Source organism: Coenobita brevimanus, chromosome 76 (assembly GCF_032717465.1).
Source record: "Coenobita brevimanus isolate Jiangsu-jjx chromosome 76, ASM3271746v2, whole genome shotgun sequence".
In the NCBI taxonomy this organism is placed as follows: domain Eukaryota; kingdom Metazoa; phylum Arthropoda; class Malacostraca; order Decapoda; family Coenobitidae; genus Coenobita; species Coenobita brevimanus.
In genome coordinates this window covers 24,880,350-24,908,182 of record NC_137029.1, presented here as the reverse complement: position 1 = coordinate 24,908,182, position 27,833 = coordinate 24,880,350, and the positions used below count along the sequence as shown (strand labels likewise).

Sequence of the window (27,833 nt, the reverse complement as noted above, 5' to 3'; positions counted from 1 at the left end):
TGGGGAGACGCTTGCTTGAGGGGAAGTGAATAAGGCCTGGGGAGGAAAGGGGGAAGAGGGGGGTTCATTCCACAGCTCATACCACCCCTTGGTTCACCGCCTGCATGCCACTGAAAGAAGCATTCCGTGGATGAGGGGGGTAGAGTGAAGAGGAGGGGGAGATGGAATGATGGAAGGGGAGGTAGAATGAAGGGAGGGGTGACAGAAAGGGGAGGGGGTTGTAACGCAGGAAGGGGGGTCTGTAACGAAGTGAGGGGGGACTGAAACGAAGGGAGGGGGGCTGTAACGAAGGAAGGGGGACTGTAACGATGGGAAGGGGGGCTGTAACAAAGGGAGGGGGATTGTAAAGATGGGAAGGGGGGATGTAACAAAGGGAAAAGGGACTGTAACAAAGAGAAAAGGGACTGTAACGAAGGGAGGGGACTGTAACGAAGGGAGGGAGGCTGTAACGAAGGGAGAAGGAATGGAATGAAGGGAAGGGGAAACAAAAGCACTTCAAACTGGCATGACGATGGCAGTATGAAGGTATGAGAGTATGATCAGATATGGCAAGATGAAGACACGGTAATAAGACTATGAGAGTATATGGTACGATACTAGCATGACAGTATGACAATAAAACAAGATGATAGTATGACAACGAAACTGTGTAAGATTGACAGTATGAAAAAAAAATCAGAATAACAGTATGACGGGATAATAACACCAGTGACAGTATGATAACACTATGAAGCGTGAGAGGATAAGTATGATGCATAACAGAATGAATATGACACGATAACAGTACGACGGTACAATGGAACAAAAAGTGTGACAAGTGACATTAGGACAGGAAAATAGTATGATGCATGACAGGACAACAGTATGACAATATGACGATAACAGTATGACGGATTACTGAAAACACAGGCATGAAAAATCATGATAATATGAGTGTGTGAGACAGAAAGCCGGGACAAAAGCATGAATTCGAGACTAATATGAAAACAGTATGAAAGTATGACAGTATGACATGACAACAGTATGACAGAGCAGCTTGACCTTCGTCCTGTGGAGGTCCGGAATGAAGCCAAAAGGGCGCCATATTGCTACACCACAGGCAGCATCAAACAGAGGCGATGGGGATGGGGTGGGGCACATAAGAGAGAGAGAAAAGGGAAGGATGTAAACGGGAGGGAGAGAGAGAGAGAGAGAGAGAGAGAGAGAGAGAGAGAGAGAGAGAGAGAGAGAGAGAGAAATACATATAAAAAAAAAAATCCAACTTCAATGAATTACCCAATAAGGAAAAAAAAAAATCACCTGAAAGAAAACGGTGGAGAGAAAACGATCAAGGGGATACTAAAATCGATAATAATACACGAAATAAGAGCGGCAATCGAAGGTGGGAAAATAATACTCCAAAACTATATCACTCTGCATAAATTAACAGGCAGAGGATATTGATGAGTAATAGCAGTGTTAAATGAATTCCGGGGAGCAGGGTGTGAGGGGAAGCGAGACAAGATGGACAAAAATAATTAACCTTTACATAAAATCACCGTAAAAAGCACTACGGAAAAGCAAAAATAATAAAGAATCTACCAATCTGTCTATCTATCTATCTATCTAACTATCTATCTGAAGCGTAAACGGAAGGAATGAGGGTAGAATATGATAGCGAGGTAGAGATGAGATTGGTATATATACAGTACACAGAAAAAAATCAAAATCAAAGGACAATAAGCAACCAACTGAACTAAAGATGAAAAATAAAGACACACGATCATGAGGTAGGAAAATAAAAATACAAATTAGTGTATAATATTGACAAGTGATAAAATTTTCATAAAGAGACGAGGGAGAGCAAGGGCTGAGAATTAGTTTACAGAATATACTATAGCTAATCACCCACTGCATAATAATAATTCCAAGATGCACGAGGGTAAAGAATGTAGGATAAATGAGCCAGTAAATTAGTTAATGAGAATAATATGTGTAAAGGAATGCAAGGGGTGAGCTGGAGTGAAAAATGAACATAAAGACTGGGAATAAAGTGGAGTTGGTGAGGATTTATAGAGAGAGACAGAGACAGAGAGAGAGAATAAATTTGTATCAGCCAACTATAACATACTAGGGTGCTGCGGTGTATCCGGTGAGATAGACAGATCAGATAGATAGATAGACAGCCAGAAAGAGTGAGGGCTACGTAGGAGAGAGTCAGAGAAGGGTGGGGGAGGGTGAAAGGAGCACTAACCAAGCAATTAAATCAGAAAGAAAAAGGAGAGAGAGAGAGAGAGAGAGAGAGAGAGAGAGAGAGAGAGAGAGAGAGAGAGAGAGAGAGAGACAGACAGACAGACAGACAGAGAGAGAGAGAGGGGTGGGGGGTGGGGAAGGGGGCGAGTAAAGGAACATCACTTGCCAACGAACCATCTTATCTCTACACATACTGGGGTGGTGCGGTGTATCCGGGGACTCTCTGTGCCCCCCGGGGAGTGTGCGCCCCCCATGCCCCCACTCCCAAGGGGCGCGGGGCTCAGGGATCCGGGGGGGTGGAGGAGGAGGGGGGCCGTCCGCTAGAGAGAGAGAAAGGGGGTGGGGCGAAAGGGGGAAGGACGAAGGAAGGGGGTAGTGAGTGGAACGGTAGGGAGGAGAAAAGGGGAAGGGGGGCGGAAGGAGGAGGAGGAGGAGGAGGAGGAGGAGGAGGAGGAGAGAGTAGAAAAGGTTAAATGAGGCGTGAAAGGAAATGAGGGAGGACAACGGGGAAGGGGAACAGGGGGTGAGAAAGAGAAAGGAACAGAAAACAGAGGAAGAGATGATAGAGAAGGACGGTACGGAGGAGGGGGAAGGAAGGGAGGAGTGAATGGGAAGAATGGGAATTGGGATGGTGGGGGGTGGGGGAGATTGGGGAGAAGCGGAGATGGGGAGAAGGGAATGTGATGAGGAGGAGAAGGGAGTGGAAAGGGAGGGGAAGGGATAGAAAAGAGAGGAGGAGGAGGAGAGAAAGGACACGTGTAATGGTCAAGGGAAGAGAAGGGGGAAGCGAAATGGCAGAGGAAAAGGCAGGGTATAAGGGAAACGGGAAGGTGATTGTTGGCAGGATGGGGAACAGAAATTGTAGAAGAAAAAAGGATATGGTTACGATGGAGAAGGATTGGTGGGGGTTAGGAGAGAGAAGGGAATCAGGAGTGAGGTGAATGGGGAGGAGGATATTGAGGAGAAGAAGGTGGAGGGGAAGAAAGAGGGGGGAAAGGGGGATGGGGGAAGGGGGGAGGGGGAGGAAATGCTGGTGTTTTAGTCGTCCTCAACAAACAACAACAAGATGTGGAGTTTAATGGAGTAGCGATGGTGGCGGTGGTGGTGGTGATGAGGTGGATGGTGGAGAGAAACAACCACTTCACTACCATGACGCCTTCCTTTACTCTTAGTGCTCAGACGATTTTATTCAGCTTCGTAAAAATTTCCAGTACTGAAGGGATTGATGAAGGCTGTATTTAACCCCTCCAGTTCGAAAAGGCTCCGAAGTTGAACATAACCGTCTGAAGCTACAGGAACAACAAAGCAATAAAGGCGTCACTGTAATGAAGAGAATAAAGAGGATTCTGGCTTAACACACTGAAGGTGGTGGGTGATTAGCAGAGGGTTTAGCACAGAGGTTCAGGGCCGTGTTCTCAAAACGCTCAGAAGGCTTTCTAGCACCTCTTATTAGTTCTGAATGACCTAACAGTCTCTTTGATGATCCTGGTCCTTAATATCGACTAGACAGAATGAACGACAGTGTATTAACACCTCTTTTTAAGCGACTGATTTTGAAGATAATCCATGAAGTCTCTCGCATGGTGCCAGTACGTATTATCGACTGCACTGCATGAATGACATAAGTATATTAAACCTTTATGCCTGAGGATGTAATTTTAATTGCCCTGTGCTGCTACCAAACGATTTCATTCAGAAGTAAAAAGCACTCAGAACGCATACCTCCGCCACTGCCACTGCCATTATAAAGGATCCCGATCCGGCCACGTGGAGATACACTGTGGAATACATAGGATCCAGATCCGCCCCCAAATTTTATCAACTGTTCCTTGACCCACGGCCCACTCTTGCACAAAATTTTCTTGAAATTCACAGAGAACTTTTGGAGATACTGTGCAGGATACATAGGATCCAGACCCGCCCCAAAATTTAATCAGTTCTTTCTTGACCCATGGCCCAACCTTCCATAAAATTTCACTGAAATTCATTAAGAACTTTTGGAGATATCGCGTGGACTAACAAACAAACAAACAGACAAACATCGGTAAATAAATAACCTCCAACTTCGTTGGAGGCGGTACCTACTTCCTAATTGTGTTGGGGTTAAAGAATGTTTTATCCAACACTTCCAACACTTCTAGGTCTGATTCTCTCCTAAGATCAATAAAAATCTTCAAGACTGCGCCAGTAAAATAGAAATGACGTCCTCGGATTGAAGGGGTTCAAGTGCCATATACATAAGATGGTAAGGAGGAAGTGCTTTGGAGCCTCCTTCACCCGAGACCACGAGTCCCGTCGCCTTTCCTGCTTCTCTCTCCTTGTTGATTAGGGATTTCAGTTCAGTGAATCCGCAACAATTGAAGCTGATGACAATGAGCAAGTATTCCAGGTGTCGCAGGAGGCACATTACACTGTACATTCTCCTATATGCTATTTATGTCTTTTAATGTCGACACAGTTTACATCAATAACATACAAGTGGATACTAAGGTGTAATGTGTAGAATAAATCGCTAAGAAAGAGTGTTACAAAATCTCCAGAGCCACTTGGAATACAACCCTGATCTTTGGCCAAATAGAAGTATCAGTGGTTGTTGCTGAAGAATCACCAGATTGACAAACATATCCATAATCAGTAAATCACAAAAGGGGAAAGCAAATCCCTGAATTTTTATGGATATTGATAGAATGTATACAAGTATTGGATCCAATAAGTCTGAATACCAAGTTACACAGTACAGTCTGCAATTAAAGAGAGAGGCCACACATGTTCAATCTTCATCAAGTGCTTCAAAAATTATCATCAAAGGCTGAATGTTTGCATTCCTTTAGTGATGTAACTTTTAATCATATGACTGTCATTTTCAAAGTCCATGGAGAAAGAAGTAAGAGAAGAAACAGGATTTTTGTAGCCAACAGAACACTCAAGATCAGAAGTTCTTCCCTACTCGTGTCCAACTTCGAGCAAGGAGGTTCGAAACTGCTTCGGTCCTCGGAAATGAAACTGTCATGCTGAGTTTATTTTGGGTTGGATTCTTACCGAGTTTGATTTCGTAACACCTCCTCTACAGCAATTTGCCCTAATGCCCCTTACCATCCTCTCGTCTCACATGAGTATGTTAAGGTGCAATATCTAAAATAAATTGCTAGAGGAAGAGGAGCTGGAAAGCCGTGCCACTCAAAACACGCCCCTTATTCCAAACCTTTGTGCATGTGGGTCAGGGTAGGGACGAAATTTTGACCGTGAGAGTAAAGGTGTACAGATGGCGATGGTGGAAATGCAAGGTGGTTTAGAAAGGGCAAATGTCTAGCTTCAGGTTACTTCACATGTGTAATACAAGTGAACCTGTACTTCATGCATGGCTACGAATATTCTGAGTTACACTGGCATTACACCAAATTTTTCTAAGTTTATTTATCCCAGATGTCTCTGAATTTTAGGAATGTTCAAGTAAGAGTTTCCGTCAGGTTGATAACCAGAAACCAGACACTCATTTAGTATTAGGAAACATATAGGATAGACAAATTTTGGGCCAGCTTGCAGTCTACCAGGCGCAGCCCAGTCCACTCTCTGGCGCTTCGTTTGTGATTGGCATCTTATTTTGAGCTTAATTAATTATGACAAATTGGGATAAAATAATAAAGATTAGGTTAGGATGGAATGGCCTTGATTTGGAATGGAATGCTCTGGGTACAGTAGGGTACGGTAGGGTAGGGTAGGGTAGGACTGGGGAGTTTAGGGCTGGGTAGGGTAGGACAGGGTGGGATTGGTTGGGTTGGGTTAGGGCAAGTTAGGGCAGTCAAGCTGGATCAAACTAGGTTGGCAAACGTTAGACAAAGTCAGGTGCTGGTCATTTTGTCAGGTTAGGGTTTCTTATGTTTGCTTAGGGTAGGGCAGCCTAACTGAGATCGACTTAGATCAGGAGGGTTGGGTTAGCTTGGGTTAGTTTAGTTTATATCACACTAGGAAAGGTTAGGGTAGCTTGGATGATTACGAAGAGGAAGTAGTAAGGACAGAGGGAGAAAATAGGGACACCAAAAGCAAGAACCAAGACTACGGTGCGCCCGGTAAAGTGCAGCAGTCCCCCCTCACCAATAGCCCATTTTCTGTTTCCTGGCGAAGAAGCCCCGCCCCCAGCGGAGCTGATTGGGTCATGTATTTGTGCGAGGAGTAACCTGCATCTCTACTTCTGTCACAAACATTTACATGTATTATACTCAGCAGTTCCTCTTCATTTCAACCTAACATTACCGTCTCAAGTAACAACCATATTCTCAGTAGCAAAGGAAACTTCATGGCACTTATTCCTTAGCAATGTATTTTTATTTGCATCAGTAATATAGCAGAGCATATTACGGTGCAATAAGCAACACAAATTGCTAAGGAAGAGGTGTTACAACGTCTCCAAAGCCAACATGAATACGGTCCATACGTCTATAAGAAAAATGAGTAAGTACATATACTGAGGATGAAAATATGCCACTGAGAAGTTACTGCTGTTAACTTCTATGCCCATAATTTCCCCTAGTCACCCAATTAGGTCTCAGCGCTGAAGTTGGGGGCGGGGACCAGTTTCGCCATGCAGCTATAAATGGACTACACACATCTAGTTATACTTACTAATAAAACATTACTGAGGCAGAAATATTACTTAGATTAAAAATGCATTCCTTATATTTAAAAACACTACTAAGATTCAAAAACATTACTTAGATGTGAATATGATACTTAAATATGGTGCACTGTTTAAATTCAGAAATATTGCTTAGAAAATGTTCCTTATATACTAGAACATAATTTAATGCAGAAAAATTACTTAAGTCCAGGAAGATTAGTAAATGTCAGAAACGTTACTTAGCTTTTAAGATGTTACTTAGATTCAAGAACATTATTTATATTCAGAAGCATTCCATATATTTAAAAGCACAATAATATTCAGAAAAAAAAAAAGTTGCTTCGACGTCAAGTGCATTCAAAGCTGTTAAGCAGATTCAAAAACATACAGATTCAGAAACATACTCATCTTTATCCATCACTTTTATCATAAATATTAATAGGATTCAGAACATGTTTTGATTCATACACTATACCAGAAGCATTATTTAGATTCTGAAACACACACTTAGAAACATTCTTAGATACACATACTGTTTAGATCAGAGGCAGTATTTAGGTTCAGAACTATCCTTACATTCCCACACTTTTTATACCCGAAGAATTGCTTAGATTTAGAAACACACTAAGACTCATACACCAGTCGGACCAGATGCATTAAGTAGATTCAGAAAAGATACTTGGATTCATACACCGGTTAGATCAGTAAAATAATTAACTTCGGAATCATATTTATATTCACCATTACTTAAAAACAGTACCAGTTAAGCTGATATACTTATTTAGGTGTAAAAAAAATCCATGACCATTTACTTCTGAGATTTACATATATACCATAAAACACTGACGGTGCTTCTACAAAACAGAGATCGTGCTGTATAAGTCAAAACACAACAATCAGCAACTCTTCACCTTGTTCCGGGGTCACATGAGAGACATCAGAAGCTGCTACGCTGGTTATCATGCTTTGCTTGACTTATATTAAATTCTATCCTTGAGGAATCTTTGATACATAAAAAAAAAAAAAAAAGAATCCAGAGCCACCGTAAAAAAAAAAAAAAAAAGTAATCAAATTCAGCTTTTCAACGTCCTACATTGCACAGGCCGTGAGTTAAAAAAAAAAAAATCATCAAATTCAGCTTTTCAACAACTTCCTAAATTGCAAAGGCCGTGAGTTTCAACCAAAAAGAATATATTTACATAATGTTTCCTTCTTCACACAGAAAAAAAAAGTCTCGTCATATTCATTTTTTTAGTCCATACCACACAGAAAACAATTAGGAAGCCAGTAATATATATTAGGCATGGCAAAATAAAAAAATTGGTGAATGAAATCGGCCAAATGAAAATATTTACCAAGCGGTGTAAATCTGTGTGTGAATATTTCTCATAAAATAATTACGAGGAGAGCGGCAAATAACGAAGAAAAATATATATATATATATTAAAATTTACCATCACAAAAAAGCTTACCTATGATGGAACACTGACTGGAGAGAGAGAGAGAGAGAGAGAGAGAGAGAGAGTTAACAGAATGAAAGAGCAAAGGGGAAAGGAGGCAGGACGGGAAAGAAAATAAAGAGAGACAGATGACAAGAGAGGGGCGGGATAGCGAAGAGAAAGGCGGCAAGGGCTGGGAGACGGGAAGGGGAGGGAGACGGGAAGGAAAGGGAGACTAACTGCAGGAAGGGACGAGAGGATAAATGGGTAAGGGGAGGGAAAGGGAGACAAATCAGTGAGATATGGGAGAAGAAGAGGGGAGGAAGTGGGAAGGGAGAGAGAAAGAGAAGATGACAGATGAGAAGGGAGGTAAGAAGAGTAGGGAAAGGGCTTGAAAGATGAGGGAGTGGGTTAGTGAGAAGGGAAAGGAGAGAGAGAGAGAGAGAGAGAGAGAGAGAGAGGTGGGATGAAGGAAAAGAAAGAGGCAGAGGACAGAAAAGAGAAAAAAATGGGAGAGGATAGATCTGGGGAGCGGAGAGAAAGTGGGGAGAGGGAAAGAGGGGACAGGGAAAAGAGAGAGGAGGAAGAAAGGGAGAAAGGAAAGGGAAAGGAGAGAAGGTATGTGTTTTTGTGAAGGCAAAAGAATGAGGGGAAAACGGGAGGAAAGGGAGACTAAGAGAGGGAAGGAGGAGAGAAGGGAGGAAGAAGGGGAGGGAGAAGAGAGGGAGGGGGAGGAGAGGGGGAGTAGACAGGGGGAGGGTATATATTAAAAACAGATCTCAAGTCTTCAGAAACCACTCATTTTGAAAAGTTGATAATTTATACACATATTTTGAGAGAAAGAGAGAGAGAGAGAGAAAGAAAGAGAGAGAGAGAGAGAGCATCCCAGTTCAATATCATCCACTCAATTTCCCATACTCTCTCTCTCTCTCTCTCTCTCTCTCAAAAAAGCCAATAAGGTTCCACTCTCTATATGGCCATTTTTCCACTGTTTTTTTCATTTTTTACACGATACGAATAACATATTGCTATTTACATTCACTTTTCACAGAGCCCCAGTCTCGCTCTATGTGTAGGTTTGATGAATGTGTTGTGAATGAGAGAGGATGAATGATGTATAGATGAATGACTGTGAATGAATAAAGGGACGAGTGTAAGTGAATGTCAAGGCAAAACGCTGATTAAATGTGGCCATGAAAGAAGACTGTCGCAGGTGGGCGCGCTTTCCATCCACTCACTCGATGTAGTGTAACCAAAAAAAGCTGACCCTACACTGAATAACAGGCCAAATGGTTTCTTGCACTCTTCATCCACTCACTCGATGTAGTGCAACCTTGAGCTGACTCTACACTGAATAACAGGCCAATGGGTTTCTTGCATTCTTCATCCACTCACTCAATGTAGCGCAACCTTAAGCTGACTCTGCACTGAATGACAAGCCAATTTATTTCTCGTAATCTAGGCGACAATTTCCAACTTTGGGTGGTAATATGATAACCAAAGGACGCCTTGTGGTTCAATGGGTCCAGGCGCTCAAACCATATGGGCCTGTAAAGACATATCTGAATGGTGGTTGGGTTTTCTGTTCACTTTATGCCGCTCATGGTAGAGGAGGATGGTCACCTTTGGCTTTACCGTCGGGAATGAGAAGCCTAACCCAGGGCTCCTACGCTCTTGATGGCTCGAGAGAGAGAGAGAGGGTTGATGGATGAAAGAGGGGAAGAATGACTGCTTGTGAATGTGAATAATGAAAATGATGAATTGTTTGTAGACATGAAATAATACACTAATCAATGTGTGTGTGTGTGTGTGTGTGTGTGTGTGTGTGTGTGTGTGTGTGTGTGTGTGTGTGTGTGTGTGTGTGTGTGAAATATCAGTATGAATGCGTATGTTTGGAGGAAAAGAATGCTGTAAGAATGACTAGACGTAAATGAATGTATGCTAGTGTGAATGACGATGAAGATGAATGAATGAGGGGCGATAAGAATAAGTGTATGTGAATGAGGACGACAATGAATGCTGGTGAATGTGAAGGACGAAGACGATGAATGCGTGTGATAGGAAGGACGATGAGGACGAATACAGTGAAAGACGAATGAATGTGAATAAACGTTTTGACGACACTGACGAATTACTATGAATATTAAAATGAAAAAAAAAAATCAGTGTATATGACAAGGTTTAATATCAGTTTGCACACCGCCGGAAGCCCTTACACACACACACACACACACACACAAGCACGCGCGCGCGGGGTGACACAAACGTTTTAACTTTCCCAATGTCGCTCTCTCTCTCTCTCTCTCTCTCTCTCCAACTTATCATTTCGCTTCTGTTTCACTTCTTCTTCTTCATCAATCATCATCATCATCTTCTTTTCCTCCTCCTACTCCTCCTCCTCCTCACTGTGCGTTGAACCACCTCCCCTCTTCTCATTACCCTACACACACACGCATCCTCTCTTTTTACGCTCGTTTCCCCTCTCTTCGTGGGGGTGAGGGGAGGGAGAGGAATGAAGAGGGGAGAGGGAAATGAGGGAAAGGGAGAGAACGAGACAGAAGAGAGGAGGAGGAGGAGAAGAAGGAGGAGGAGGAGGAGAACAAAAATGGAAACAGCAAGAGAAAGAAAATAAAAAGCAAAATCAATCAACTTAAGCCAATTTACACATCGAAAGGCAATTAAAAAAATAATTATGGAGTAATTTGCATAGTCTGATATCTCTCCTTGCTCTCTCTCTCTCTCTCTCTCTCTCTCTCTCACACACACACACACAAACCCCTTTTCCACATCCACTTCACTCCCGCCCTCACCCCCTCCTCCACCACACCAACTCCCCCCCTTTCCCCCTCCCATACATACCCCCTAGGTCCCTTCCCCCTCCTGCCCCCCCCAAACGCATTGATCTTTCGACGTGAGAGTCTGCAGGAAAAATTGAGAGAGAGAGAGAGAGAGAGAGAGAGAGAGAGAGAGAGAGAGAGAGAGAGAAATGAATAACTGAATGAAAGAGTGAAGGAAATAATTGATGTAGAAACGAAAGGAAAAATGAAGATGCAAGGAAGAAAAAGGAAGACACGAAAGAAGGAAGGAAAAACAGGAAGAAGAAAAAATGAAGGAATGAAGGAAAGAAAGTCAGATAAGCAAGGAAGAAGGCGAGGAAGGAATCAAGAAAGAGAAAGAAGACAAGTAAGCAGGAATGAATGAGATATAAGGAAGGAAGGAAGGAAGGACTGTCAGGGAGGAAAGCACAATGGGATAAAAGTGGGAAGGAAGGAAGGAAGGAGGAAAGATACGAAGAAATGAAGGAATTGGAAGGAAGGAAGGAAGGATGGAAAGACAGTAGGAAAGGAGGAAGACGTGCAGGCAGGCAGGGAGGAAGGAAGGAAGGAAGATAGGAATGCGCCAAAGAAAAGCGAAATCAACATAGGAATGGAAGGAAGCAGAGATACTTGAGAGAGAGAAAAGCGAAAGAAGGGAAAAGGAGAAGACGAATATACGAGGAGGAGGAAAGTCAAGAGAGGGGAGGAGGGAGGACAAAATTGTGGGTGGGGAATGGAGAGACAGATAAGTGTAGATGAAAGAGAGGGGAGACGGAGGAGAGAAAGTGTGGAGGAGAAGAGGAGGAAAAAGATGAAAAGAGAGGACAGGAGGAGAAGGAGCAAAGGAAAGAGAGGGGAGAGAAGATGAGAGGAAAAGGAAGAGAGAGAAGGAGAAGAGTAGTAGAAAGAGGCGATGGGAAGAGAGGGAAGGGAAGAAGAAAGGAGGAAGAGACGAGGAGGAATGGAATGGAAAATGGAGAAAGGAGGTGATGGAGGACGGAGACGATGAGGGATAAGAGAGGAGACTGAGTAAGGGGAGGGGAGGGGAGGGGAGAGGAGACTGAGTAAGGGGAGGGGAGGGGAGGGGAGGGGAGGGGAGGGGAGGGGAGGGGAGGGGAGGGGGTGTTTTTCTATTTTAACGAATCCCATCTCCACGATCGTGTGTTTTTCTGTTTGTACCTGATTTTGTCATCCCCTTTACACGCTTCCCATATGGACCAGCATACAAAAGAATAACAAATCAAGTGTCCTTTACTAATACAACATCAAAAAACGAACCAAGTGTCCTTTACTAATACAACATCAAAAAACGAAGCAGAGTCATTGGTACTTAGTGTTTACGTATACATATCACTTAAGGGTCTGCACAAGCCCTTGGGGAGGCTGGCACTCCTTCAGGTAGCGAATGATGCACCTGTGACCTGGCAGTGCTGAATTTTAAACTAATGATAATAAAAAGGCCAATGTTAAATGATGGTAATTATGGCATGGTGGCTAACAATCGTCGAACTGGGAATCATGTGTGGGAATCATCTGTGTGGGAATCATCTGTGTGGGAATCATCTCTGTGGGAGTCATCTCAGTGGGAGTCATCTCAGTGGGAATCATCTCTATGGGAATCATCTCTGTGGGAATCATCTCAGTGGGAGTCATCTCAGTGGGAATCATGTCAGTGGGAATCATCTGTGTGGGAATCATCTCAGTGGGAATCATCTCTATGGGAATCATCTCTGTGGGAATCATCTCTGTGGGAATCATCTCTGTGGGAATCATCTCAGTGGATTTAAACCGGGTAAGGTAGGGTAGGGTTCACGTAGGGTTAAGTAAGAGGGAGGAGGAGAGGAATGGGGGGACAGAGAAGAGAGGGGGACGACCAAGAGGAGGGGGAGGGTGTAAGAGGAAGAAGTAAAGGAATGGGGAGAAGATGGAGATGAGGGGAGACAAAGAAGAGGAGGAGGAGGGTGTAAGAGGAAGAAGGAGGGAAAGGATGTAAGAGGAATGAGAGCAGAATGAGGGGAAGGAAAAGGAGGAAGTAGAGGGAAAGGGTGTATGGTAAGGGAGAAGAAAGAGGAGAGGAAGAACAGCAAAAAATGGGAGGAGAGGAGAAAGAAATGGATGGAGAGAGCAGGGTACGAGAGAGAAGGAGAGGGAGATGAATGGAGAGAAGATGGAGGAAAGAGAGGGTGGGGTACGAGAGAGAAGAGGATGGAGAGGAATGGAGAGAAGACGGAGGAGAGGGGAGAGGAAGAAGAGGAGGAGGGGGAGGTATAAACGATGTACAGCTCATTACAGACCACTCCTGGCTTCAAGGTTTTTTGGGGAGGGGAGGAAAACAGGAGAAGGGATGAGAAGAAAAGGGAGAAGTAGAGGAAGGGAGGAAGCGAAAAACAGAGAGAGGTAAGGAAGATGCAAAATAATGACAACGATACCAACAGCAAAAATAATTAATTAAAAAGTATAATAATAATAATAATAATAATAATAATAATAATAATAACAGAGAAGAGGGAGAGAAAAATAGAATGAAGGGAGATATAAGAAAATGGAGGAGAGGGAGAGAGGGGGTGAGAAGGGGGGGGTAATGAGATTTACTGAGAAAGAGAGGCGGAAGGAAAGTGTGTTGTCGATTTGAGGTGTGTGTGTGTGTGTGTGTGTGTGTGTGTGTGTGAGAGAGAGAAAGAGAGAGAGAGAGAGAGAGGGGGGGGGAACGAAAGGGCCGGAGGGGAAAAAATGAACTGGATATTAACTGGTAATGAGATGTTTCATACTCTCTCACTCTCTCTCTCTCTCTCAATCTTCCCCATTCTCCTCCTCCTCCTCTTCCTTTCCTCTCCTTCCATATACCTTCCTTCATTCCTCGGCCTTTCCTTCCTTCTCTTCCTCCCCCTCCTCTCCTTCATCCACACAGCTCCCCATATTCCTCCTCCCCCTTTTCCCTCTTTCTTCCCTCTTTATCCTCATCTTTTTCCTGTATTTCCTTCTTCCTCTATAAACTTTCCTCCCCCCTTCCTCCTCCTCCTCTTCTTCCTCCTCCTTTCCACGACATGACTCCTCCCTCAACCCAAGTCTGTGGCAAAAAATATATATACTTTTTGTCCTCCTCTCCTACTTTATCCTCCTTCCTTCCTTCCTTCCTTTTCACTTCCTTCCTCCTTCTCTTACCCCATTCCTTTTTTCTTTCTTTCCTTCATTCTTTGCTTCTCTTCCTTCCTTCTTCCTTCCTGCATACGTTAACCTCTGTTTTTCTTTCCTTCCTTCCATCCATTCTTCTTCCTTCTTCTCTTCCTAATTCCTCTTCTTCCATCCCTCCTTTCTTTCTTCTTACTCTACTCATATTTCTTTCCTCCTTCCATCCTTCCTTTCCCCTACCTACTTTTCTTTTCCTTCTCTTCTTCCTTCCTTCCAGCCTCCCTTCCTCCTCCCTGCATTCCTACTTTACTCTTCTTCCTTCCTTCCCTGTTTATCTTCCTGTCTTTATTCATCTTAATTATTCAGGAATCTTTATTTTGGGTCTCTGAATTTTCACCATCAACTCTCACTCTAGTTCCTAATCCTCCACATCTTTTTGTTGTTTTCCTCTCTCTCTCTCTCTCTCTCTCTCTCTCTCTCTCTCCTTCCCATTAACTCGCCGTAATACCTCGACTCTCCTTGCTCTCCTCTTAATCTCCTTGTCATTCTTTCCTCTCTCTCTCTCTTCTCTCAGCCTCTCTCCTCTCGTTCTCTCTCCCTCAACATACTTCCTCTCCTCTCCTCTCTTAATCTCCTTATCCCCCCCCTTCTCTCTCTCTCTCAATTTCCCTATCATTTGCTTTCCTCCCCTTCCCCTCATCCCTTCCCTCTCACATTCTCCCCTCTCCTCTTTCCCTCAACATAATTTCTCCCCGCCACTAACTTAACCTCCTTATCCCTCCCTCCCTCCCTCCCACCTCCTCTCTCTCTCTCTCTCTCTCTCTCTCTCTCTCATTTCCTTCCCCTCACCATAATTTCTCTCTCCATCCACTCCACCTCCACGCTCCATATCCTTCCCCTCCTTCCCTTTCCCCTCACCATAACTCCATCTCTCTTCGTCGCCCCTCTCCTCCTCTCACTCTTTTCCTTATCACAATTTCTCTCCTCCTCTCCTCTCCCCTCTCTCCTCCTAATCTCCTCACTCTTCCCCTCCTCCTCTCCTCTTAATCTCCTCATCCTTCCCCTCCTCCTCTCCTTCCCCTCCTCCTCTCCTCTTACTTTCCTCATCCTTCCCCTCCTCCTCTCCTTCCTCTCTTCTTAATCTGCTTATCCTTCCCCTCCTCGTCTCCTTTTAATCTCCTTATCCTTCCCCTCCTTCTCTCCTTCCTCTCCTCTTAACCTCCCCATGCCTCCCCTCCTCCCCTCCCCCCTCCTCATACCTCCCCTTCTCCTCCCACACACAACTACTGCAGAAGACGTCGACGGTGAAATGGGTGCCCGTAAAAAACAAGAAAATATGAGGTTGTCTTGCCCACACTGCCAGAGGGGGGGGGGAGTAGGGGGGGCTGGAGGTAAGTGAGAAGGGGAAGGAGGAAGGGAAGAGGGAGTGGAGGGGGTGCAAGAGGAAAGACTGTGGGAGAGAGGAGAGGAGGGGGAGGGGAAAGAGTTGGGAGGTAAGAGAGAATGGGGGAGGGAGGGAAGAGGTGGAATGTATATGAGAGAAGGGAAAGAAAAGCAGGTATGGTGAGAAGTGGAGAGGAGGGGAGTGAGTGAAGAAGGTGGGGAGGGGAGGGGAGGGGGAGAGAGGGGAGAAAGGAGAAAGGAAGGAGATTAAAGAGATGATGGGGAGTGAGTGGAGAAGGTGGGGAGGGGAGAGAAGGGGGGGAAAAGAGGGGAAAAAGAAGGAAGGTGGGGAAAGTGATGACGTGCAGTGAGAGTTGCGACAGAAAATACAGAAAAACATATTGACAGAAAAATATATACAGACAGAAACAAGAAACGTTTAGGGACAGAAATAAGAAACGTTTACGGACAGGAACATGAAACTTTTAGGGACAGGAACATGAAACGTTTAGGGACAGGAACAAGAAACGTTTAGGGACAGGAACATGAAACGTTTAGGGACAGGAACAAGAAACGTTTAGGGACAGGAACAGGAAACGTTTAGGGACCGGAACATGAAACGTTTAGGGGCACGCTGAAGAAACGTTTGACCCTTAACCCTTTCGCTAGGGACACTTGGGTACTTCATTCACGTTAATACCAGACGATTTTGTTCAACTGAGACATCCCTTTGCAATCAGAGGCTTCAAAATCCACCCAGTACAACCCTTTCTCTGCTACCGGTACACCGAAGAATTTTATCCACACTTATACCAGACGATTTTTTATGGCAACACCAGACGATTTTTTTTGCCAACACCAGACGATTTTTTAATGTTAAAACCAGAGGATTTTTATGCCAAAATCAGACGACTTTTTATACCAACAGACGATTTTTATGCTAACACCAGACGATTTTTAAGCCAACACCAGACGATTATGTGACGTCGAAAGGAATCCTGGCGGTCAGAGGGCTAACCACTTCCCTCTGATGACGCATTTTCTGATCCTACTCTTGTTGCTGTCCGACGATTTTATTCAGCTTAGTGTGAGAGAGAGAGAGAGAGAGAGAGAGAGAGAGAGAGAAAGAGAGAGAAAGAGAGAGAGAGAGAGAGAGAGAGAGAGAGAGAATCACAAGTGTTAATGAAGACTATCCAAACTCCATAAGCGCAATGTCTCTCCTCAACTGAATAAAATCGTCTGAAAGAAGCCAAAAATAAAAACAAAAAAACACGTCACCAAATTCAAGGTCTTCAGGGGTCACAGCTTCGACCTTGACCCTTGACCCTGAACGCTGACCTAACCTTGCTTTCTTGACCCAACTTCAGAAAGGAATTAGATTAGGACGAAGATGGAGGGAGTAATGGATGAGAGAGAGAGAGAGAGAGAGAGAGAGAGAGAGAGAGAATTACAACTGTACAACCAGCTACACAATAATACCCCTAAAAGATACATAAAAAAAATCCACTTCTATATTTCAATCATAAAAAAAAAAGAAAATAAAACAGGCCTCAAAGAAAAATCACACAAAGCATCGGGGAAAAAAAATCTCTCTCTCTCTCAAAGGATAAACCGAAAAAAAAGTCATCTCTATGAAAAAAAAAAAAAAAATCGAGCAAATTACACGTCAAAAAATAAAATGGAAAATAAGAGTCATTTTTTGGTCATTTCTTCCTTTTTCTTCCCAATGGACGATGATGGAATTGGGTCGATTAAATTCACGGTGAAATTAAATTGCCTTCGACTGAGTGGGAGAGGGAGAGAGGGTGTGGTGGTGGAGGGAGAGGTGGGGGGAGATGAAGAGGTGTGGTTGAGAGGGGTGGGAATGAGGGTGGAGGTCCGGGTGTGGGTGTGGTGAGGTGGGGATTGAGTGGGGATGGATAGAGGAGGGAGAGGGTGTAGCAGAGTGGGGATCGAGCGGAGGTGGGAAGATGGGGGTGTATTTACTGGTGTGGGGTGGGTTGGGGGGAGAGGAGTTGAGGGTGGGCTGGGGAGGAGTAAGGTGGAGTGAAGGTGTGGATGTGGGGGGAGCATTGTGTGTGGGGGGGCGAGGGGGGGCAAAGGAGGGATGGAGTAAGACACTAGTGGGTGATAATGGAGTGTGGGGTGACGTGGGGAGGAATAGTGGAGTACTGGGTGATGGGGGTGGGAGGTGGGGTAGTCCGTGAGACTGGAGTGAGGGAGTGTGGGGTAAGGGTGAAACACAGCGAGAAAGGGTGCGGGAGGGAGAGTGGGGAGGGAAGGGGAGCTGCGGGGAGTGGTGGTCGACAGTGGGGGAGAGGAAGAAGGGAATGTGGAGTGGAATATTTAAAAACACTAAAGAGGGAAAAACAGTAAGATATAATGTGAGAAAATAAAAGAGGAAGTGAGAAAATAAAGAAAGCGTGGAAGAACAATATGAGAGAGAGAGAGAGAGAGAGAGAGAGAGAGAGAGAGAGAGAGAGAGAGAGAGAGAAGAGGGAACAGCGAGAGGAAAATAAAAATGTTGAAAATTTTTACTGTAGTAATACCACATACAAATGACCAGCAGGAGGTCGTATGTGAGAGGAGAGGAGAGGAGAGGAGAGGAAAGGAGAGATGAGAGGAGAGGAGAGGAGAAAAGAGGAGAGGAGAGGAGAGGAAAGGAGAGGAGAGGAGAGGAGTGAGAGTAAGGGGAAGCAAACGAGAGGCAGTGTGAGGAGGGAGGGGGGAGGGAACAATGAAGAAAGATGGAGATGAAAACGAATTAGCGAGAAATAACGAGAGAGAGAGAGAGAGAGAGAGAGAGAGAGAGAGAGAGAGAGAGAGAGAGAGAAACTGACAGAAGAATGGTCTAGAGAGAATATGGGAAAAGGAGAAAAAGATTTGGGTAAGAGGAAACAGTAAAGAGGGGAGTGTGGGGAAACAGTAAAGAGGGGAGTGTGGGGATACAATCGACAATTATGGAAGAGACAAGGATATGACACGAGAGGGGGGGGATTTGAAGAGGTAGGGCCGCTCTCTACAAACACACACACACACACACACACACACACACACACACACACACACACACACACACAACGAGGTAAGTGAGGGAAAGAGGCGCGAATTGAGGTCAGACGGGAGAGAGAGAGGGGGAGACTACAGAAGGGGAGAGAGAAAGAACAGGGGGAGAGAGAAGAAAGTTAAGGAAGAGAGAGGAAGAAAAGGGAGAGAAAGGGAGAGGTGGGATGAAAAAGGGGAGGAGGAGGAAGAAGGAATGAATAGGAACAAGAAAACCTGAAAATGAGAGAGAGAGAGAGAGAGAGAGAGAGAGAGAGAGTCATGATGTATGGTGGAGGAAAGAACACGCTACGAGAGAAGATAGTTGTGAAGAAGAGGACCGAGAAAGCGGGAGCACCGACCCCCTCTAAACACACACACACACACACACACACACACACACACACACACACGAGGTAAGTGGAAAGGAGCACGAATTTGGGGAAGAGGAGAGAGAGAGGGAAGACTAAAGTAGCAAGAGAAGGAGAGAGAAATAAAGAGGGGAAAAAGAAAAGTGTAAGAGAAGCGATACAGGATGAGACAGGGAGAAAGGAAAAGTAATGGAGAGGGAGAGAAAGGAACAGAAGGAGAAAGGAAAGCGAAGGAGGAGGGAGAAAGGAAGAGGCAGAAAGAAAGAAGAGGGAGAGTGAAAAAGAAAGGACAATAATGAAGGAAAAGGGAGACGGAAAGAAAGAGGAAGGGAGTGATAGTTGGAGTCACAAGTTCAGAAGCCACAATTACAAACTTTCCTGAGGTAAAGTTGTGCATGAGATCGTCTATGTATACGTCTCTCTTCACTTATACACTTCCCATACACTTCACACCTACACTAGAAGGAGTAACTATTTGGCTTGTCATTCAGTGTAGAGTTACCTTCACTGGAGAGAAGAGTAATAAATAGTGACAGCAAGGAGGTGAGAAACAGGAAGAGAGGAGGGCGGAGACAGAAAAAGATTGATAGGCATGAAGGAAGCAGGTAGCACTACATCAAGTGAGTGGATAATGAGCGCCTCCACCTACACCACCAAGTGATTAGGGTGAAGTGGATGAATGGGTGACCAGGGTGGTGGATGGATGACTGTTAGTAGAGTGGAGTGAATGAATGAGTGGGTGAGTAAAGTGGAGCAGATGAATGAATGGGTGGGTAGAGTACATGAATGAATGAGTGGAACAGATGGATGAATGAATGAGTGGGTGAGGAGAGTGGAGCAGATGAATGAATGGGTGGGTACAGTGGATGAATGAATGAGTGGAATAGATGGATGAATGAATGAGTAGTGTGGAGTGGATGAATGAACGGGAAGAATGGAGTGGATGAATGGTTGGGTAGAGTGGAGTGGATGAATGAATGAGCACAATGGAGTAGTATGAATGGGTGAGCGGAGTGGCGTGGGTGAATGAATGAGTCAAATGGTGGGCCTTCAGTGAGCCTCCTAAGTCCACAAATGGCATGGTCCCCGAGTACCAAGTGCGATATCATCTTTAACGACGGGCTGCCATGGACTCGTGACTCTGACCAGCCTTGCCCTTCTCTGCTCTGCTCTGCTCTGCTCTGCTCTGCTATGCCCTGCCCTGCTCTGTCCCGCCCAGCCTTGTCCTGCCCTGCCCTGCCTTATCCTATTATATCCTACCCTGCCCTGCCCTACCCTGCCCTATCTTATCCTACCCTACCCTACCCTACCCTACCCTACCCTACCCTACCCTGCCCTGCCCAGCCCTCACATCATCCCACTTACCATCACCACTTCACTAGGCTTCATCTAAACTACGTTCACCACAGCAAGGCACAAAACAGCCCTCTCTCCATCTTGAAGGCTGAGTCATACCACGGTTTTAACACTACAATAGGGTGCTAATCACGAAGAAGTGCTATGAAAAGGATGCAAGGACGCAGTATTGTCTCATTCTGACGCTGAGTTACAGGATACTGGCTTATGGACGAAATTTTCTGCCAAGTAAAAGTGAATAAACTATAGTCTTGCTCATCCTTTCAATTTAACAGTTCTTGTTTCACTCACACTGCCTCGTATCTTCAGTCTCCTCCTTCCCCTCACCTTAAAATCCTCCTACCCTGCATTCCTATATCCCTTTTCCTCATGCCCCCGCACCACTTCCTCCTCCTCCCCTCACCCATTCCCTCAGTTCCTCCCCTTCCCCTTCCATAAATTCCTCCTCTTTCCCCTCACGAGTTAACTGTGCCCCCCCCCCTCCAGGTTCCCCCCTTTTCTCTCCAACCCCTTCCTCTTCTCTTCTCTTCTGACCCCTCCGCTCATTTTTTTTCCTATCCTCGCCTTCCTCTCCCTTTCCCCTTTTCCTCAGTCCTCTCAAATTTTCACTTCTCCATCTCTCCAACAATGAGAAGTAAAAAATATAATTTGATAAACCTACATAAGAACAAAAACAGCAACAACACACACACACACACACACACACACACACACACACACACACACACACACACCTATTTTCCCAACCCCCTTTCCTCCTCCCATCCCACTGCAATTTCCTTCCCCCCGTCTTCCTCTTTCCAAATTTCACTCCCCCCCCTTCTCTCTCTCTCCTCTCTCTCTCTCTCTCTCTCTCTCTCTCTCTCTCTCACGTACTCCCTTTCCTTTACCTCCCACACTTTCATCCCGAAACTTCAGAGCGCGCACGATAGCACGCACGCAAACACAGAGTACCTGGTGAATAAGTGAACACGCTACTCACTCCCTGAACGCTCTCTCTCCCTCTCTCTCTCTATCTCTCTCAATATTACTCCACGTCATCTTTCCTCTTCTCCAGTAATTCTCTCTCTCTTTCTCTCTCTCTCTCAATTTCTCCACGTCATCTTTTTCATCTTCCTGCAGCGATCCCTCCATTTCTCTCTCTCTCTCTCTCTCTCTCTCTCTCTCAAGTACACACAGCCACTTCAAAAGACACATGGCTCGTTTATCCCTTACCTATGTACGCACGCTGATGTACAGGGTGACCAAAAAATGTGGGGACGAACTTCTGGGGGTCATGTGTGGGTTAGAGAGAGAGAGAGAGAGAGAGAGAGAGAGAGAGAGAGAGAGAGAGAGAAATTTACCATGGGTCCTAGTCTCAGCCGCTACGGAGCTAAAAAACACTGACAATGGGCGAATTATAAACAAGATGATTTATAAACAAGACGAATTACCCCCATAAGAGCAAGTTAAGGTGAATGAAACATAGTAGAAAGAACAATTAAGAAAAGCTGTAAGACAAATAAATAAATCAATCAATCAATAAAAATATGGAAAATAGAGAGACTAATAACAGATGTTTATTTTGGGGGCCTTTCTTTTTTTTCTTTTTTTTCAATAATGGAACTCGATAAAAAGGTGTAGTTAACCGTGAAAAATTCTCCAAATAGTTTCTGCTTCCCATGTTCTTTTCTTCCTGCATTTTCTTCTTCCCATTTTCTTTGTTTCCTGAATTTTCTTCGTCCCATTTTCTTTGCATGCTGTATTTTCTTCTTCCCATTTTCTTTGTTTCCTGTATTGTCTTCTTCCCATTTTCTTTGCTTCCTGTATTGTCTTCTTCCCATTTTCTTTGCTTCCGGTATTTTCTTCTTCCCACTTTCTTTGCTTCCTGTACTTCTCTGCCTCCTGTATTATCGTTACTCCCAATTTTCTGCAATTATTGTTACTTATTTCTATTTATTGTTATTGTTATTCCTTGTTTCTTATTTTAATTACTATCGGTTATTTCCTCCATCGTTATTATCCATATTTATCGTCACTTCTTATTTACTTATTTTTTGCTATTTTCAAAGTCGATATAGGTAAAAAAACAAAAATGAAGGGATTTTAATGGGAGAGACAGGTAAGTATTGAGAAATTAATGATGATGATGATGATAATGATGATGATGATGATTGTTGTTGCTGTTATATTACTATTACTAATATTATTATTATCATTATTATTATTATTATTAGTAGTAGTAGTAGTAGTAGTAGTAGTAGTAGTAGTAGTAGTAGTAGTAGTGTGATACATTTGAAAAGCAGACAGACAGGGGCAAAGAATAAATGGAGTAATGACAAAAGCAGAACAGGGAATAAGAGAGAGGGATGATCAGGGAAAAATCGATTTTATAGAAGTGAGATCAAAGACGAACAACGAACTGATAAAAAATAAAGATGAGAAAATGGGTGAATGAAAATGAATGAAAGAACGACAAGAAAGAATGAAGAGACAATAAAAAAGTGAGGAGAAAGACTGACCACAATGTTTAAGAAAAATGAGAAAAATAAGAGAAGAGAGGTGGAATTAAAAAAAAAAAAAAAGAGAGAGGGAAAAAGCGAAGAACTTGGTAACAATTCGAGATGGGAGGGGGTGGAGGGGCACGAAGGGATCCTCAGGTGAGTGGGGGAGGGGAGGGGAGGGGAGGGGAGGGGAGGGTAGGTGTGTGGTGGGGCTGGGTGGGACGGAGTGGGGAGGGGTATGTGATGTGAGGTGAGATGGGGTGAGGGGCGGCCAAGGTGGGGTAGGGAGGGGTGGGGTAGATACGGGAGAGGTGGACGAGGTGGGGTAGGGAGGGGTGGGATAGATAAGGGAGAGGTTCAAGGTAGGGTGAGGTGGGGTGAGTGGTGTAGGGGATGGGGTGGGAAGGGTAGTGAAGGATGAAGTGGGGTAGATAAAGGAGGGGTTGGATACGGGGGGGAGGTTCAAGTGGGGTAGAGATTGGGGGATACATGGACCTCTTTGGGGGGAACTGTGGGGGATGGATGGGGAGTATGTCGGGGTGGGGTGGGGGAAAGGTGGGGGGAATCTGACGGAGGTGGAGGGCACAGCTGAGGTCCTTAGGGGGTGGGGAAGCTGTAAGGCCGGGGGGAAGGACTCTCAAATCTTTAAGTCTTCTTCCTCATTTCCTCTGCTTTGTATTTCATATTTCCTCTCCTCTTCCCCAACTTCATTTCCTGTTCCTCTCCCTCCTCATTATACTCTTTCGTCGTCTTTTTGCTTCCCCTTTTATTATTATAATAATAAAATAATAACAATAATAATAATAATAAAAATAATAATTATTATTATTATTATTATTATCCTAGAGTAGTCTGGTTTCATCGAATATTTTTCTCTTGTCTCCTACTCGTCCTTCATTGTCTTCTTGCATTCCTATTTTTTTGTTACTTTTCTTTCCAATCTCTCTCTCTATCTCTCTCTCTCTATCTACTCAGTTTCTCCTCCTCCTCCTTCTTCTCCTCCTCTTTCTCTCCCTCACCCCCTCTCTAATCAACCCCACTTCCTTTCCTCCCTACTTTTTTCTTTCCCCTCTTTTCATGGGTCCACTTCCCCTCACGCTTCCTCCTCATTTCCTCCTCCTCCACTCACTCTCTCACCTCATTTCCCTTCATCCTTCCTCTTCCTCTCCTCTTATCTCCCTCTTCACTCCTTTCTCTCCTCCTCCTCTCCTCTTCTTTCTCCCCTCCTCCTATTCTTCTCTCCCCTTTCATCCAACACATTATTTCAACTTTTCCTTCCTCTTCTTCTCCTCCCATCTTTCCCTTCTCCACCTCCTCTTACTTTCTCTCCTCTCCTCTTACTCTCTTTCACTTAACTTTCTCTTTCCCTTCACTCTTCCTTCCTCCTTCACACCTCTTCCTCTTCTCTCTCACTCCATTTTCGATTTTACTTCCTCTTCTTCATCGTCTCCTCTCTCTCTCTTCTTCGCATCCATCTCTTCCTTTTATTTCCTTTCCCTCTTCTCTGCTTCTCTTCTTCCTCTTCTCTCTTTCCTCTTCCTCAGTTCCCTTCCCTCCTTTCACTCTCCTCCCCCTCCTCCTACTCCTCCTCCTCCACTGTTTTTACTCTTCTCTTATTTTTCTTGTTTTTTCCTTACTTCAGTACCTTTGTCTTAACTTTCAACTCACTCTCTCTCTCTCTCTCTCTCTCTCTCACACACACACACACACACACACACACACACACACACACACACACACACATGGCACGATTGCCTTGTCATTATATTAACCAATCCTCCTCTTCTTTAACTTCCCTTCATTATCTGTTCATCATTATTCTCTCTCTCTCTCTCTCTCTCTCTCTCTCTCTCTCTCTAATCCCTTTCCTCCCCCACCTCCCTCTCCTGTCTCCTTTCCTTCAGTCGTTGCCATAGTAACCACTACCCTCACCTCTCTTTCTCTCTTCCTCTCTTTCTTCTCTCTTCCAAGTCACTCTTCCCCTTCGGTTCTCTCTCCTTTACTCTCTCTCTCTCTCTCTCTCCAAACCTGGCTGGAGCAGAGGGAGGCAAAATGGAGAGAGGGAGGAAAAGGGAAGAGAAAAGGGATAAAGGTAGAAGAGAGAATAGGAGGACATGGAGAGGAGAAATAGATGAGGACGAAGACGTGGGGGGGAAAGAGAGAGAGAGAGAGAGAGAGAGAGAGAGAGAGAGAGAGAGAGAGAGACTAAAAACCACAAAAAAACGAGAAGAGAGTAGAGAGAGTAGAAAGAGAGAGAGAGAGAGAGAGAGGGGGGGGGCTGGGTGTAGTTCCAAATGTCACCACCAGGGCAGCGCCACTACACAACCCTTCCCCATTCATATACCCGGATTGTAGTACGGCACTTAACCCTCCCACTACCACGGCCTCTTAGTATACGTCTCTCTTGCTGCCTCCAGACGATTTTATTCATCTGAGGAAGAAACCGTCAGGGGAAAGGGCTTGGTTCTCTCTCTCTCTCTCTCTCTCTTACTACCACCACCTCTTAGTATAGGTCATTCTTGCTGCCTCCAGACGATTTTATTCAGCTGAGGAAGAAACCGTCAGGGGAAAGGGCTTGGTTCTCTCTCTCTCTCTCTCTCTCTCTCAGCTGAATCAAACCGTCTGAAGGTATCGAGGTGCAGTGGTTGACCTAATAACTTAAGGTCATTCTTGCCCCCACCAGACGATTTTACTCAGCTTAGGAGTGAAGGGGTTAATATTATGGCTACATCAAACCCCTCCAGCTCTTTTTTTCTATTCTTTCTCAAACCAGACGATTTCATTCAGCTCAGGGGGGAACTAAATAAAACTAAACGGGTTAATGACGGTTCCATCTCACCTCTGACGGTCCGAAAAATCTCTCTCCTCAGCTGAGTAAAACCGTCTGAACGTAAAAAGAACAAAATAAAGCACTCAGAGAACGCATACCTCCAACACCTATAAAAGACAAGGCAGATCACCACCAAAATTTAATCAATTCTTCCTTAGCCCATGGCCCAAACATCCACAAAATTTCACTCGGATCCATCCATAAATTTTTGAGATATCTTGAGGACAAACAAACACTCAGACAAACAGGGATGAATACATAACCCCCTCCAATGCCGATGACGGGGGTAATAATAAGAAAAATACGTCATATGTGGATTTTCTTTTTTCTTTCTTTGTACCAGGCGATTTTACTTGAGAGAGAGAGAGAGAGAGAGAGAGAGAGAGAGAAAGAGAATCAGGAATATAACAAGAATTTATTATGTCGTCCTCGGGCTGAAAAGATTAACCTACTTTACATCTTTCTCACTCACTCTCTCTAAATTCTCAGTCTAATTTTTTTTTTTTTTTTCTTATCTCTCTCTCTCTCTCCCCTTCGCCTCCTCTTCTTCCTCCTACTGTTTTTCGGCTTCCTCGTCCTCTATCACCCTACCTCCTCTCTCTCTCTCTCTCAACACAACCCCTACCTTCATGGCGTTCTCACTCTAGCCATTATTTTCTTCCAATTCCTTGTCTTCCCCCCATCTCTTTAATGTCACTCACTTTCTCATATCTTCCCTTCTTTTCTCGCCTTCTTAGTCTCTCTCTCTCTCTCTCTCTCTCTCCACTCCAGTAATTACCACCCAATTGGCGATATATTTGTCCTACCAACTTTTTCCCCACAAAGTTCACCAACTCTCTCTCTCTCTCTCTCACACACACACACACACACACACACACACACACACACAATCCTGCTTCTTCGCTTTATTTGCTTACTTTTACTTACCAGCCTCACATTTGCACACACACCAGACCCCTGGAATAGGCTAGACAGTTTGTTCCCTTAAACCCAGTAATCCTACCCGCCTCGACAGACAAGAAATATCACCTATCACCACTTGTGAGCTAATATCCACCGTCCATACCGAATGCTCTATTAGGGCTCTCATTCCGGACTGGGGTATTCGTATATATTTTTCTCCTCCTTTATCTTATTCTCACTTTCTCTTCTCCTCTTCTTTCTCCCTCACTTTTTCTCTCCTTCTCTCCCTTCCCTCTATCTCTCCCTTTTCCTTCCACCTTCTCCGTCTCCCCTCCACCCACCTATTCCTCCGCCCTCCTCATCCTCTCTTTCTTCCTCCCCTCCTCCTTTCTCTTCCTCTCTATTCCTATCTTCCATTCGTCTTCTCTTTCCCTTCCTCACACCTTCTCTTCCTCCCTCCCACTTACCCTCCCTTCCTCTCTCTACCGACTTCCCCCCCCCCTCTCTCTCTCTCTCTCTCTCTCTCTCTCGTCCCTGCTATCTCATATCTCGTGTTTACTTACCAATTAACACAAGAGCCTTACTTATTTGCACTGGCTTTTAGTGATTTGTTTTATGTCTTTCCACTGGCTGGCTGCTTTGGTGTGTGTGTGTGTGTGTGTGTGTGTGTGTGTGTGTGTGTGTGTGTGTGTGTGTGTGTGTGTGTGTGTGTGTGTGTGTGTGTGTGTGTGTGTGTGTGTGTGTCTCTCTCTCTTTCTCTCTCTCTCTCTCTCTCAACACTACCGCTGAGCATCGCATAGTAGCCTACGTGCGCCCCCCCCCCCTCTCTCTCTCTCTCATATCGCGTGTTGACTCAGCTTTCTGGGCCACTCGGTATCATTAGGCGTAGGACTACAGTTGTGTACAAAGTATATTTTTATTATTATTTTTGGTTGTGTATTTGTAGGTCGTATTTCGGTACTGTTGTCTTTTTGTAACCCCTCTCTCTCTCTCTCCCTTTCTCTCTCTCTCTCTCTCTCTCTCTCTCTCTCTCGTATGTTAGCAACTCCTTTCTCTTTCCGATTTTTCTCTACTTTTCTTTCTCCCTCTCTCTTTAATAATCTTTCTTTCCTTACTACTATATTCTCCTCTAGTTTCTCTCTCTCTCTCTCTCTCTCTCTCTCTCTCTCTCTCTCTCTCTCTCTCAGTGCAGTGGCTTAAGGTTGGACGAGCATCAGGTGACCTAGATATTGCA

The 27,833-nt window shown here is 44.5% G+C and overlaps 1 protein-coding gene across 2 annotated transcripts in view; it reads right to left on the bottom strand.

Moving 5' to 3' along the window:
- Positions 1-27,833, bottom strand: part of sif (guanine nucleotide exchange factor still life) — a 945,217-nt gene that overhangs the window by 314,340 nt on the left and 603,044 nt on the right. For both annotated transcript variants that reach the window (XM_080278922.1, XM_080278921.1), the window contains exon 12: positions 2,427-2,552. In XM_080278922.1, coding sequence (XP_080135048.1) covers positions 2,427-2,552 — 126 coding nt within the window. The remainder of the gene's footprint in view (positions 1-2,426; positions 2,553-27,833) is intronic.